The 14,273-nt window shown below is 33.0% G+C and overlaps 3 protein-coding genes across 6 annotated transcripts; all 3 read right to left on the bottom strand.

Annotated features, from left to right (window-relative positions):
• Positions 1-47: 47 nt before the first annotated feature.
• Pen (karyopherin subunit alpha) lies at positions 48-2,847 on the bottom strand. The gene is made up of 8 exons (XM_033479461.2): positions 2,689-2,847; positions 2,215-2,309; positions 1,758-2,071; positions 1,416-1,671; positions 1,196-1,334; positions 757-1,115; positions 348-680; positions 48-268 (listed from the first exon to the last, which is right to left on the bottom strand). Exons 2-8 carry the CDS (start codon positions 2,278-2,280, stop codon positions 170-172), a joined length of 1,566 nt encoding a protein of 521 aa, XP_033335352.1. The 5' UTR covers positions 2,281-2,309; positions 2,689-2,847; the 3' UTR covers positions 48-169.
• A 454-nt stretch (positions 2,848-3,301) lies between these two features.
• Positions 3,302-4,991, bottom strand: LOC117225662 (vesicle transport protein SFT2A). Of its 2 annotated transcripts, XM_033479356.2 has the most exons (5): positions 4,609-4,991; positions 4,478-4,495; positions 4,195-4,364; positions 3,881-3,998; positions 3,302-3,804 (listed from the first exon to the last, which is right to left on the bottom strand). In XM_033479356.2, exons 1-5 carry the CDS (start codon positions 4,675-4,677, stop codon positions 3,676-3,678), a joined length of 504 nt encoding a protein of 167 aa, XP_033335247.1. In that variant the 5' UTR covers positions 4,678-4,991; the 3' UTR covers positions 3,302-3,675. The 2 variants fall into 2 exon arrangements, with proteins under 2 accessions (XP_033335247.1, XP_033335249.1); XM_033479358.2 differs by lacking the exon at positions 4,478-4,495 and having other exon boundaries at positions 4,609-4,985.
• Positions 4,992-5,184: 193 nt separating this feature from the next.
• Rel (nuclear factor NF-kappa-B family member relish) lies at positions 5,185-14,092 on the bottom strand. 3 transcript variants are annotated; one of them, XM_076526225.1, is made up of 20 exons: positions 13,913-14,092; positions 13,715-13,825; positions 13,485-13,640; positions 12,880-13,020; positions 12,636-12,781; positions 12,399-12,562; positions 12,169-12,307; positions 11,937-12,081; positions 11,567-11,671; positions 11,387-11,498; positions 11,177-11,304; positions 10,910-11,107; positions 10,762-10,826; positions 10,394-10,639; positions 6,596-6,719; positions 6,294-6,538; positions 6,049-6,204; positions 5,868-5,975; positions 5,538-5,792; positions 5,185-5,466 (listed from the first exon to the last, which is right to left on the bottom strand). In XM_076526225.1, the coding sequence occupies exons 3-20, from the start codon at positions 13,489-13,491 to the stop codon at positions 5,362-5,364; spliced, it is 2,589 nt and encodes an 862-aa protein (XP_076382340.1). In that variant the 5' UTR covers positions 13,492-13,640; positions 13,715-13,825; positions 13,913-14,092; the 3' UTR covers positions 5,185-5,361. The 3 variants fall into 3 exon arrangements, with proteins under 3 accessions (XP_076382340.1, XP_076382339.1, XP_033335241.2); XM_076526224.1 differs by having other exon boundaries at positions 13,485-13,628; XM_033479350.2 differs by lacking the exons at positions 13,485-13,640; positions 13,715-13,825; positions 13,913-14,092 and adding an exon at positions 13,248-13,478.
• Positions 14,093-14,273: the final 181 nt, after the last annotated feature.

Below are 14,273 nucleotides of genomic sequence, written 5' to 3'. Positions count from 1 at the left end.
ATGAAACTTACTATTGTCATGGAGCACACAAAATATCAGTAAAGAAATATGAAGACAAAATGTTTTGTCTTTAATGTTTATCTTTCGGGATGAACATCTGTATATCTATTTACAAAACAAACTGGAAGAACACACTCTAACATGTTAAATGTCAAATGACTAAAAAGTTCTAAAATTCGAAACCTTTTTGTGTTGCTTCAGTTGGTTTGAATTCCAACTTTCCATCATCTGTTGTGGGTGGTGCTATTGATGTTTCGTTTTCAGCGTCCTAGGGATACAAGTTTAATTTGTTATATAAATATGTTGGTTTAATTAATTGAATTGTAGAAAGTTGTAAATCTGCTTGCCTCTTCTGAGAAGAAAGTATCGATCATCGCTGCAGCTTTCTGATACACCTGCTCTGTATCGTGACTTTGAAGAGCCTCAAGTTTGTCCAAACCACCTATTTGTTCTATCATAATAGCTACACGTTCAGCTTCTCCCATTTTCAATGCTGCATTCAATATGTTGTTCAGACCATCAAGAACAACAATTACAGTCTTCCAATCTTTGGCTTCCAACAAATTGCAAAATGGTACCAGAACTCCCAACTGCACCAGATGAGCTAACTGTTGCACAGTACCACCCGAAGTTAAATTAGTTACAGCCCATGCTGCTTCTTTTTGAGATTTAAAATCTCCCTGCAATAAACCAGAACATCAATAATCAGCATCATCATAAGAAAAGGGAAATAAAGAAAAAGCACAGTTTACTTACATTTTGCAGAACATGTATCAAGGGTGGTAGTAATCCAGCATTTATAACATGTTGGATTTGATCTATGTTACCAGCAGTAATATTGCTGATCGCCCATGCTGCTTCTTTCACTATATTAGTACGATGATGTTGTAATAATACTCCCAAATGTTGTAAACCACCTGCTGATATTATCGCATCTGTCTGTATGTCAGTGCCTGTAACTATATTTCCAACTGCACGAAGTGCTGGCGTCAGAACTGTTACTTCAGTTGAAGCAAGTAAATCCACTAGTTTTGGTATAACTCCGCTCTCCACAACAACTTGTATCTTATTATTGGGTCCATCGGTGAGATATGAAAGAGCCCAGCAAGCATCGGCTATGACATTGAATTATAACGTTAAAAACTTTTATAATTAGTATACAAAGTTAAATGTTTTGATAAGAAAATTCACTCACCAAGTATATCTTTATCAAGGCTACTAAGTAAGCGATTCAAGACTGGCAATGAAGATTGTACCGTTTCAAATGGAGGTGGAGGAGTTTTATTGCGACACAAATTTGATAGTGTCCAAACAATATTACGAGTAAATGTCAGCTATATCAATAAGCAATTTATATTACTACTGTTAAAATATGTAATTCTATTTTTTCAATGGTATTTGTAAATTTTACATACAGAAGTGTCAGGTTTGATCAATTCTAATAAACGAGGCAGAACATCATGACCAAGAACAAGATCACGAGCTATTGGACCATCTCCAGCAATATTTCCAAGTGCCCATACTGCTTGTTCGGCAACGTTAGGCGATGTAGATTTTAGCAACGCAGACAATTTTGGTATAGCACCATGTTTTACAACTATATGAGTTTGATCTGATGTTCCAGAAGCTACATTGGTTAGTGCCCATGCTGCTTCAAACTGTAACGGAGCGCTATAAACATTTAAAGAATGTAATAAATGAATTTTCAATTAAAGTAATAATAATAATAACATAAATTTCTTATGGCATGTACGTACTTATGATGACAGTCCAAGAACTGTATGCAGCGTGGCACAATTCCACGTTGTATCATACTATCTATAGGTGGGTTCTTTTCCCTGCTCAACATTTTCCTGCATGCTTGTGTTGCTTGAAGTTGAATTGTTTCATCCGTAGATTGCATACCAAGAACAATCTCATCTATTGATATAGAAATAGGTGACTGATTACTTTCACCGGTCGGGCTTTGCGGTTCTTGCCCTATATTGACATTGCGACGTTTCAATAATTGATCATCTTTCCTAGCTTTTCGCAATTCTATCGACATTTCGTTCCTTCTTCTGCGTGCATCCTACAATAACAAGTTATATAACAAATAATAACATAATGAAATTCATTTATTTGCGTTGAAATCCATGTTAAATTAATAATATATATCTTTCTGATTTTCCTCATTGTAATTAATTTTTTAGATTATAATTTTAATGAACTTACTTCATGCTTAGAATGAAATTTGAAGCTAGCCTTTCGGTCACGGCCTTCAAGTTCTGGTGCAGGCATTTTCTCAAGAAATTGCGCGTACGTATTTCCTAAGCAAAAAGAAAACAAATAATAAACGATGACGAGAACAAACTTTTGTTCCGGCTAAGAGAGTCTATTCTACAAACACCTAAGGATATCCATTACACATTTTCTCCCTTGAAATTTATTACTGATATGGATATACGAAATTTATTTGAAATTGGTTACTACATAATTATTGGTTACACGTGTATGCATGATTGTATTCACAACCGTATTAACAAGCACACGTATCATGCGATAAATTACGTTTAAATATCACGCTATTTTGAACGAACGCCTCCTAACGGTTACTTGCAATCTTTTTCACAATGTTTCTCTTTGTAATATAAACTAAATGTCAGATATTCTTTAAAGTTACTGTCAAATTAAAAGAGGCTTGCTTACCGTGAATATATCAATAAATATTAGAGGAATAGATGGAACAGATCACGAATTGCTGAGCACTTTATGAAGTGGTCGCGACCCGCGCGTCAAATGCACAATGGCTGCTGCTGCCAGTGAAGTTTCTTTGTTACTTAGAACCTGTTGCCTGTTGCTGGCTGTTGCTACTGATCGTAAAATGGGAAAGAAATTATTGTTAATCTTCATCCAATTAGAACGTCCATTTTTGTGTGACGTAATATCGTATTGGTGTATGATTGGTGGTTGAAGACACAACGATTCACGATTGGTCCATCAATATTCAACGTTCAGTTTTTGAATCGAATTGTAGTTCTTAATTACCTTGACTCTTTTAAAAATATTACAGTATGTACTTACATCGTATAATATTAAAATTAGCTTAAATTTGTTTTAATTATTATGGAAATATTTATGAAATCACGAATACTTTATTTAAAAATGCATATATTTATTAGGGAACTGGTGTGCAAAAAGAAATTGAGCTGCAATGAAGTGAAAATACCATTAATTATTTCAGAATATTTTATTATAGTTTAATGTGAAGAATGCAAATGCAAATGCAAATGGTACAAGGAAAGTTATATCGCAGAGAGAATAAACAAGTTAACTTCATTTTAATGTACAAAACTATTGATATTGTACAATGATAATATAACAAGCATTATAAAAGAAATGGTATTATCGGAACATTATAAATCTTATATAAACCGTATAACTTCATAGAGTTACAGAATTATTACAAAATATTACAATATAAAACCTACATTCAACATTTTCATTGTATTGTCGTTCAAGTACAAATAAATGTTAAGCGCATTTACAAAATAAATGCATACTTGTGTTACATGTATAGAGTTTGTTAATATTATGATTTGTATTCTTAAGTTACTTTTGTAGCTCAGTTCATAACTTGTGCTACATAAACTGTTTTAAGTAAAGAATTTTACTGCACGATTTCCAGATTTTTCTTCATGTTATACAAGATTCCACAGTTTTTCTGACAGCATCACGCGCATAAGGTATATAAGATAGAGAATACCATGTCATTGCCAACGATTGGATAATTATGAATAGAAGAGCCAATCCAGCATTTTTCAGCTAAAAATTCAAACAATAATTGTAATTTGTAAATTATAGTAAACAGTTTACCAAATTGTTTTTTTGTTATACTTACATGTAAAGCCGCAAAGAGTGTCATTCCAAGAGCAACAAATACTAAAACTGTTGCAACCACTCTTGTTGCAGCAAACATCTTCTTTAATTGATTACATGGTCCCATTAAAAAACATGTACTGTAAATGGAATTAACGATTAGTTTGTACTGTTTACAAAATATTTGAATGAATTTTTAGAATCCCTTCTTTAATAAATCCAATGAAATGCTACGCTACCTATATAGATACTTCTAAAGGGAAAGTGTATATGTATATATTTAAATATGTAAATATTTACAAGATAAACATTTTTGTCAATTTTATGAAATTTCACCTTGTTAATGAGATAATGTTTCCTAGTGTATAAAATACAGCAAATACTGTCAATCCCCTATGTAAAAATAAAGCAAACGATCCAAGGATGGAGCACAATATACCAATAATAAAACAAATAGCAAAACCTTTAATTCGGGTAGACCAACTCAACGTAGTATGGTCCATAACCTAAAAATAAAATGTCAATTAGTTAACAATAAGTTACTATTGATGGAGAATATTATTATTAAGGAATATAAAAAATTGATATTTATTATTTTTTGTTAAACACACATTCTTACCGTAAAGTCCGCATCAACCTTCCATTAACAATTGCAAGCATTGAACACAATATTTTATACAATAGCAAAAAATAAAAATATTCACATACAAGTATATAACGCGTGTATCATTAAAAAATAATATTAATTACCTGACCAATAATACCACTTTCTTCATCGCACTGCTCATTGCCACTTAATGCTCTCCTTAGCTTATCCATTTTCTACGTAAAATTAAACGAACTTCTTCAAAAACAATACTGTATCTGTAATACTATTACGTATATGTATATACATATATTGATACAATACGTTAATCTTCATGAAATTACGAACAACAACGGTCCGCCTCCCGTGAATATGTGATTCATTTCAATATTCACTTTTGATACGATATTCAACTTAGATTAATACAAAAGGTTGAAAAACACGTAATATGTAATAATCATGATATTACTGCTAAAGAGTTTTTTCGCAGAAAGGTGAGGTATGTTACCAATAATGTACAACTTGGTGCAACTGCACTATAAGAAGCAGCTGTTTCCCTACGTGTACGTGCTATAAAATTCTTTCTACGGTCTTCTATATGTACATATGTACATATAAATTCATTCAGTTTATTTATTTATTCGTTTTTGTTTATGTACATAAATCATACATTGCAGTGAAAATGAACTAAAAATTGGTTTAATTTGAGTAAAAAAATGCCGCATTTTTAAAAAGAAAAATTACCATAAATTTCTTCTATTAGAAAATTAATTGTTTATACAGAGTATATACATTTACAACAAGTTTTGTAAAAACTTAAGAGCTACAGGTCATATTTATATCTATATAAAATTGTCATATGTGTAACGAATAGTATAGATTAATTTGACTACAATATAATTGTTGAATGATGTATTTCACGAACGTACAATTAATATTTTATTTACGTAATTTGCTGCTTGGGTTTCCCCAATATCTTTCAACGCAGTTTGCAGATCATTTAGGGATATAGATGATTGAATCTAAAAGAGACATATCACTATGAAAACCTTATAAACAGTATAATACTGTAATAAATAAATTTATAACATACGTCTATGTAATTTAATAAAAGTTGAGTTGGGCTCAACGAACTTTGTTGCAGTGTTCTTAACATGTATTCAAATTTCAAATGTTTCGCAAGTTGTCTCCATCCTTGTGTTTTATCAAGAATATTGGACAATTCTTGTTTTTGTTCATTATTTAACCATTCTTTCTGCAAATCCTCGTCTTCCACTTCCAGTTTTGTGGAAACTGAAGACATTTTATTCGATGATTCTTCAGCCTGACCATTAAGAAGCTGCAAAATCTATAAAAAAAAAACATTAATTAATTTAAAATAGTTTAAAATAGCATATGTGATGTAGAAAAATTAGTAATTTACATCTGGTTTATTCATCGCTAAATCAAAAGACGATTGTCCATTCATTTCTTCAGTGTTTTCATTATCAGAATTTATTTCTTCTTTTACATGTGTACTCCTCTTTTCAACCTGATAAATATATTGAATAAAATATTACATAATTACAATCATTGAATATATTGTAATTGAAAGAGGTACGTACATCGCTTGATTCTTTATTATGATTTTCAATGTATGGATCTGCTCCATATTTGATTAACAACGCGCATAGTTCCTTTGCTCGTGTACCAGAATATACAACTGCTGAGTGTAAGGCAGTATTTCCGCTAAAGTTTCTTTTGTTTATGGCAATATTTGTCTGTAGTAATGCAATATATTTAATATTAATTACAAAGTTTAATAGAATTATATGATTCATTTTAGTCAAAATGTGAGAGACAGTTATACCTCACTCAATAAATATTCCACAATTTCTTTGTGTCCACCATCTACAGCAATATGTAATGCAGTTCGACCATATGACATATCGGTACTATTTACGTTTGTCCCAGCTTCAACAAGTAAACGTACCGCATTAAATGAGCCAGCTTCAGCTGCGAGGTGTAATGGTGCCCATCCGGCATCGTCATGAATTTCCATTTTAGTTTTTTTATCCGATAACAAAGTTCTAACACAGGCAGCAGCTTGAGGATCTATAATATGTACACTTTCATAAATATATTACATTTTTAATTTACCTTGTACCTTACTTCTCACAGCCATGTGTAATGGACAACATCCGTGTTCATCCGATCGGTTTGGATCAGCACCGAGCTTGAGTAATGCTCTCATGATATCTGGTTGATTTTGTAGGACTGCATAGTGCAGTGGTGTCTAGTGAATAATATATAATAATTATAACGTATTATAAGTAATTACAGTACAATAATAAATATTCGAATTAGTATTTAACTAAATGTATTTAATACTCTACAGGGTGTTCCACAATTATTTTAACAGCCGAAAATGAGGGGTGGCTGAGGTCATTTTCATAACTTTTTCCTTGGCGAAAATGCAATCCGCGGCTTTGTTTACGAGTTATTAACGAAAAAGAGATGAAGGCGTGAATGACAACATGGTCGATCGATCGAGTGAAACGTGCTTCGACCGTGGAGCGCGATAGAAGATGGGAGGCTCCGTGCTGCGTTCGAATCAATGAACAAGTTATGGTGCGTGAACTTCCGAATTTTAAGAAAAACGCTATTTATCCTTATTTCAAAATGTCCGAAGAATATTTACTAATTTTTCGAATCCGTAATAATAAGAAATTTAACCGTAAAGGCCGTTTTAATTTTCTGGTGTGCATAACACCTCGTGTATAAAATATGACATTTTTACGCAAGGTGTACAGTGAAGGTTAACAAAGTACGTGAATGATATTTTAATTTAAATAATTAATTCGTGTCCGAACAGAATTCAACGAATGATTTACAAAGCTGATTTAATAATAAATAATCGCATTACGGGGCGTAAAGGATTTGTTTATTAGAGAAATATGAAAAATATTATCAATAAGAAACTCACCCATTTAGTTGAGGATGCATTTGCTGGCTGAAATTGTGGCTCACGATGTCGAAGGGCACTGACCTTGTACAGCGTACAGCTGGTCTTTCACTGCACTGTCACCAAACACTGATCACTTAATTAATCACTGATAATCCGAAACACTTGTGGATATTACGAAAAATGACTGAGACGCGTTCGCGTATAAACGTTTATTCGACGCGTTCGATCGGCAATCGACGTTCGACTGCCTAAAAATCCAGGCCTCGACCGTGGGCCCTTGTCGTTCGTCGCTCGGCCGTCCGAGGAAATGACACCCGATAACCTTGACATAACCATTTTCTTCGAACGGCCATTAATTACGTTCTAAGAGCGCAGGGTACCGTCGGTGACAGCGGGTCGGACACAGTTTACGTCTCGGCATATCTTGTTTATTTCATATGGCGGTACCGTGCGCTTCGAAGAAAATGGTATCGGGTGTCATTTCCTCGGACGGCCGAGCGACGAACGACAAGGGCCCACGGTCGAGGCCTGGATTTTTAGGCAGTCGAACGTCGATTGCCGATCGAACGCGTCGAATAAACGATTATACGCGAACGCGTCTCAGTCATTTTTCGTAATATCCACAAGTGTTTCGGATTATCAGTGATTAATTAAGTGATCAGTGTTTGATGACAGTGCAGTGAAAGATCAGCTGTACGTTGTATGAGATCTGTGGCCTTCGACATCGTGAGCCACAATTCCAGCCAGCAAATGCATCCTCAACTTGGGTGAGTTTCTTATTGATAATATTTTTCATATTTCTCTAATAAACAAATCCTTTACGTCCCTTAATGCAATTATATATTATTAAATCAGCTTTGCAAATCATTCGTTGAATTCAGTTCGGACACGGAATTATTTAAATTAAAATATTATTTACGTACTTTGTTAATCTTCACTGTACACCTTGCTTAAAAATTTCATATGTTACACACGATGTGTCATGCACACCAGAAAATTAAAACGGCTGTCATCAACGGTTACATTATATATTATTTCGGGTCCGAAAAATTAGTAAATATTCTTCAGACGTTCTAAAATAAGGGTGAACAGCGTTTTTCTTAAAAATATCACTGTTACGGTGTCCCAAAAATGTCTCGCAATACGGAAATTTGGGGTAGCTGAGGTCATTTGAAGTAACATTTTCCTTTGCGAAAATGCAATCCGCGGCTTTGTTTACGAGTTATTAACGAAAAACACTGACTAATGAGAGGTGATGGCGCGAAGTTCGAGAGCCCGCAGCACGAAGCTCTGACAGAAGGTCGGGACGGACTCGAGCCGCGTTCGAAGTATTGAACAAGTCACGAAGCGAGATCTTTCCGGATTTTTTCTTACTACGAAAAGTGATATTTTTAAGAAAAACGCAGTTCACCTCTACTTTAGAACGTCTGAAGAATATTTACTAATTTTTCGGACCCGAAATAATAAGTAATTTAACCGTGACGGCCGTTTTAATTTTCTAGTGTGCATGACACCTTGTGTGTAACATATGAAATTTTTTAAGCAAAGTGTACAGTGAAGATTAACAAAGTACGTAAATAATATTTTAATTTAAATAATTCTATAGTTCAACGAATGATTCGCAAAGCTAATTTAATAAATAATAATCGTGTTAAAGGGCGTAAGGGATATGTTTGTTAGAGAAATATGAAGAATATTATCAATAAGATACTCACCCATTTAGTTGTAAAATCCACTTCATGTATCCGACAGCGACGAACAGAAGGATGTCTCCGGGCAGGCAATTTCAACGTTTACTTTCACTGCATTATCACTAAACACTGATCACTTATCAATAATATTTATGGACCAACTTTCCTGGGTTAATATGTATGGCCCTGAACGGGATGAACTGCGAAAGACTAGCACGATGGCTGACAATGTTCGCGTTCGATGGAAAACAGTTGAAATTCGCTCGTAGGAAAACGTAACACTGTCGGCCATCGTGCCAGTCTTCTGCAGTTCGTCTCGACAACGCGGCACATACTTGTCGTTAACAGTGAGAACTTCGAACGCATTGCATAAAAAAATCGGCTCTTTTCAGAGACATACATATTAATCCAGGAAAGTTGGTCCATAAATATTATTGATACGTGATCAGTGTTTAGTGATAATGCAGTGAAAGTAAACGTTGAAATTGCCTGCCCGGAGATGTCCTTCTGTTCGTCGCCGTCGGATACAGATCAACTGTGCAGTTCATCATACATTATAAGAGGTCAATGCACTATCCTCCTGCACACATTTCCGTGCATGAAGTGGATTTGCAACTAAATGGGTGAGTTTCTTATTGATAATATTCTTCATATTTCTCTAACAAACATATCCCTTACGTCCTTTAACACGATTATTATTTATTAAATTAGCTTTGCGAATCATTTGTTGAATTCTGTTCGGACACGGAATTATTTAAATTAAAATAACATTTACGAACTTTGTTAATCTTCACTGTACACCTTGCTTAACAATTTCGTGTGTTACACACGAGGTGTCATGCACACCAGAAAATTAAAACGGCTGTTATCAACGGTTACACTACATATTATTTCGGGTCCGAAAAATTAGTAAATATTCTTCAGACGTTCTAAAATAAGGGTGAACAGCGTTTTTCTTAAAAATATTACTGTTACGTAGTAAAAAAAATCCGGAAAGTTCTCGCTTCGTGACTTGTTCAATACTTCGAACGCGGCTCGAGTCCGTCCCGACCTTCTGTCAAAGCCTCGTGCTGCGGGCTCTCGAACTTCGCGCCGTCACCTCTCATTGGTCAGTGTTTTTCGTTAATAACTCGTAAACAAAGTCGCGGATTGCATTTTCGCAAAGGAAAAAGTTATTTCAAATGACCTCAGCTACCCCACATTTTCGGCTGTTAAAATAATTGTGGAACAACCTGTACATATACATAATAATTGGTTGAATATTTGTAAGAATTTTGGCAGAAAAAGTATGGTATGGAAAAGATATTTTACCTTTCCAGAACTATTCTGTTCATTGACAAGTATCTTGCAATCGTTGTCGAAGCTTATCAACATTAATATATACTTGACAATGTCACGTTGACCGTTTCGGAGTGCTGCGTGCAATGGAGAATCTCCAAACGTGGAACGGTCTTTAAGCAGCTGACGTATATGCGCTCTATTATTACTTGGATCTGACTTCATGTGTTTCATAGCGACCATAAGTATATTTTTCGGGAACATTAAATCATTCTCATGCTAGAAAATAAAATATTGTCCATTTGTTTAGTATACTTAATAATAAAGCTAAAGTTAAAATTAATAATAAAGACTGAAGCATCAATATATGAAATACAAAATAATAATGAACATATATATACTTGTTTAGATGATGGGCCATCGGTTACCAAAGCGTCCTCATTGGAGAGAAATTCTGCTAAATATTCTGTGCAAAGAAACACATAAAACTTATAAAAATAATTACAAATATTTTTACTTTATCGAGATATGTTTGTAGTTTATGTTTACCTTCCAAGTTTAAGTTATTAATAAACGTTGAATTCTCGGCTGAACCGCTTGATAAGAGCTTTTTTATTTCTGTCGAAATTTCTCGACTATCTCCGCTTGAAAGTCCTGATATATTTTCTATTTCAGTATTAAAATTAGGTAATACAAAGTTCGATAAATCACTGCTTCCAGAGTGGGACATTCTTTGGCGTTTTCTTCCTGAATATTACATACTTTGATTACTTTTTTTTTTAAGATTATTTGAATGATTTGGAATATTCAATTTACCTATAATTCTATCGCTTGGTTTATAAGTAAATTTTAATGGTTCAGAACAATCACCATCAGTCGGTCTCTCTAATTGTATGAAGACTTGCTTTGAAGATGTAATATTGACGTCTCTATATCGTGGTGTTCTATAAAAGTATACATGAACGTAATTAAAAGTAAATAATGATTATTTGTTAAAAATTGATTAGTGTTAAGTTGCTGAAATACCGAAATACAATTGCATATTGGTGATGTACATCCAATTCTGAAAAGCGACCATAATCACTCCAAATTTCATTGTTGTCGTCATTTAACTCAAACAATTTTACTTTTATGTTCTCTGTAATAAAAAAAATAGACGTTCGAAAACACTTTCTTATACGTTTTATGAAAAAAGAGTATACTTACTTTTTCCTACTTTTTCTACAAGTAAGAAAATTTCTTCGCCTCCTTCAACACTACTACTGAGTTTATCAATTCTACATATTTTCAATTCTCCAGTTAATGCACTTTCTAATAAATTACAAAAATTATTATATTATAAACAATTTTTTCATAGGAAATGTTTTAATTTTTACTGTACACTTGGGATGTATGACATCTCAACGAAATTCTGTTGTAAAAGAAATCACTTGTCGTGACACATCTCTTGTACACTCTATAGAATTTTCATGCAGTGTTTATAGCAAAGGTTATATATATATATATATATATATATATATATATATATATATATATATATATATATATAATATATCTATTATAACTTTTTACTTACTGAGATTATTAATAGGATTTGAATAGACAATACAATTTGGTATTGGTGTCATAACGTTGTATTCATTCAACATGAACGCTTGAAAACACAATGCAACGCTATTTAGGTTTACACATTTCTGATACGTATCAGCATCATGTTTGATCTATAAAATCACTCGGTAAAATGAGTCTATATAAGAACAAGTAGAACTACATTAAAATAATTGAAGAATAATGTTAAAATACCGTACCTGAGCTTCTTCTCGTGTTGTGAGAGTATTGGTTCCGTTTTCCCTTTTCTTTTTTTCAATTGCTTCTAATCGCATTTTTTTAACAAGTTCTTCTTTTACATATTTCTTTGCTGTGTGTATAATTCCCATTCCATGAAATCTACATATTATACAATTAATAAGAAATCGAAAGTAATGAAATTTAGATAGGGACGGCAAAATTAGTGACTAATAAATAAAATATAGCATACGTTGCAATGAAGCCATTTTCTGGAGTGACGTCAATTATATGAGGATCATCGCAGTCTTCGCCATTAACTCTACGTACCAATCTGTGGGCATGAGGTATCCTTGCGTTCTCATCGGATGTAACTAACGTACATCGTATTTTTGCTCTTACGGGGAAATTATGTAACTGGAGGAATTAAATTATTGATCGTCTAGCGAAAGTACTACATTACTCAATTAAATAAAGAAAATATATATACCTGAACAGTTGGCGCATGTTTATTGCGACCACTACCAACATTTGAACCCACTAAACTTCCATGTGTTCCTATCATTTCCGATTTATATCGAAATCGAAATTTCTCAATTGGTTGTTCCAAAATTGTAAGATACGGTTCGCCAAGGGCTGAGAAGATATATATTAAAATAAAAACATTTCACATTTTAGAAATTCATCGTTACACACTGGGTATAACAGTGGATTTTCGAAATATGAATATATACCTGTAACATCTCTGAAAGAACTCATTGATACATCCATATTATACAATGGTGATAAAGATGTTGAAATAGGCGATGCAGCACTTGTTCCTTGAGATCCAGTGTATGGACTAAGTACATCCTGATTACTCATCATTTCTAAGTCTTGAAAATAAATAAGTATATATCTTGATTAAAACTACATAATATAAACATTTAATTATAATTTTATATTTTCATATTTCGAATGTAAACTATAATACTGCATTGTATGCAGCACTTTCTAAAGGATAAGTAAATTACTACATTGTTACCAGTAAACTGAAATGATAAGTAAATTAATCAATAAAGTCAACATTTTTAACATATAGGAAAATATTAACAAAAATTACCATGTCCGTAAGAAGGATAATTCTGGCTTTCGGTTACATTCTCGCAAATCGCGTAATTTTCAAAAAGTTCACGCATTATGTATATTTTTAAGGTCACACAAACAACTATTGTTCGGTGTATAAGTTATAAAAAAAAACTAGCAAACAAAAATGATATAAATAAAGTTATCGTAGAAAAACTCCAAAATAAACAAATTGCTATGTTGCAGTAACAGTCGTGATCAATCGCATACTAACCAAACATGAATACTGTAACTTATCTTGACAAGGCGTAGTTGCATTTAACCTTGAGTTCGGTTGCAGGGTTTTCCCCGTGGAAATCCAGCGCCATTAACAGTATCAGTCACTCTTTAGCATGCATGTATATATGTAACAAGTTTCCTACAAAATGTACTGATCGTACAAACGCATCGGTTGCAGTCGCAAGTCATAACACTATGTATATATGTACATATTTGCATACATACATTAAATATTTCGACGCTATGCATATATATTTCGACGCTGTTTATAATTTTCATTTCTTTTGATCTATTTTATTCTGTTTATCTTTTCTTCTCCTTCTCTTTCCTTTATTACTAGAATTACGGTACATGATTTTAATAATTGATTTCAGTTGACTGGAAATTGCCAAGAAAATACGTTCAATAAAGATTCGTACAAACCTTGTTCGATAATCGATACATATCTGTTTTAAGTAGTTTTAAGTATATACGTATGTATGAGTATGTACAGCTAGTGCAAGCACGTACGAGTACGTATGTATAATCGTGGTCGAGCCTCAAGTTTATCTATCCATCTATCTCGATGAAAGTTTCTTTATGCATAATTGTAATAGTGAATGTACAATGTATCGGATTAATTAATAGATGATGTTCTTCGATAATTAGTACTGCCGTTATGATATTATAATATATCGTTCTTAATAAAGCTGAAACAAGATACTTTATAAATAAATTACAGCAAAATGGTAGTTAGAAGTATAACAACTTGAGATATAATATCGTATAATAACAATTTATTTCC

The sequence above is a fragment of the Megalopta genalis genome, chromosome 14 (genome assembly GCF_051020955.1).
Source record: "Megalopta genalis isolate 19385.01 chromosome 14, iyMegGena1_principal, whole genome shotgun sequence".
Classification (NCBI taxonomy): domain Eukaryota; kingdom Metazoa; phylum Arthropoda; class Insecta; order Hymenoptera; family Halictidae; genus Megalopta; species Megalopta genalis.
Note: the sequence above shows the minus strand (reverse complement) of the source record. Positions and strands in the feature narration are given on the sequence as shown.

What these genes read in the sequence shown, in the direction of transcription:
- Pen (XM_033479461.2), bottom strand. Translation starts at nt 2,280, where the DNA reads ATGCCTGCACCAGAACTTGAAGGCCGTGACCGAAAGGCTAGCTTCAAA. An exon ending in TGATCAAACCTGACACTTCT is followed by an intron (nt 1,335 to 1,415) that starts GTATGTAAAATT and finishes TTATTGATATAG; the next exon opens with CTGACATTTACTCGTAATAT. An exon ending in ATACTTTCTTCTCAGAAGAG is followed by an intron (nt 269 to 347) that starts GCAAGCAGATTT and finishes TTGTATCCCTAG; the next exon opens with GACGCTGAAAACGAAACATC.
- LOC117225662 (XM_033479356.2), bottom strand. Translation starts at nt 4,677, where the DNA reads ATGGATAAGCTAAGGAGAGCATTAAGTGGCAATGAGCAGTGCGATGAA. An exon ending in AACATTATCTCATTAACAAG is followed by an intron (nt 3,999 to 4,194) that starts GTGAAATTTCAT and finishes TTCCATTTACAG; the next exon opens with TACATGTTTTTTAATGGGAC. An exon ending in CACTCTTTGCGGCTTTACAT is followed by an intron (nt 3,805 to 3,880) that starts GTAAGTATAACA and finishes TTGAATTTTTAG; the next exon opens with CTGAAAAATGCTGGATTGGC.
- Rel (XM_033479350.2), bottom strand. Translation starts at nt 13,323, where the DNA reads ATGCGTGAACTTTTTGAAAATTACGCGATTTGCGAGAATGTAACCGAA. An exon ending in ATGGCCCATCATCTAAACAA is followed by an intron (nt 10,640 to 10,761) that starts GTATATATATGT and finishes TTTATTTTCTAG; the next exon opens with CATGAGAATGATTTAATGTT. An exon ending in TAGCGATGAATAAACCAGAT is followed by an intron (nt 5,793 to 5,867) that starts GTAAATTACTAA and finishes TTTTTTTTATAG; the next exon opens with ATTTTGCAGCTTCTTAATGG.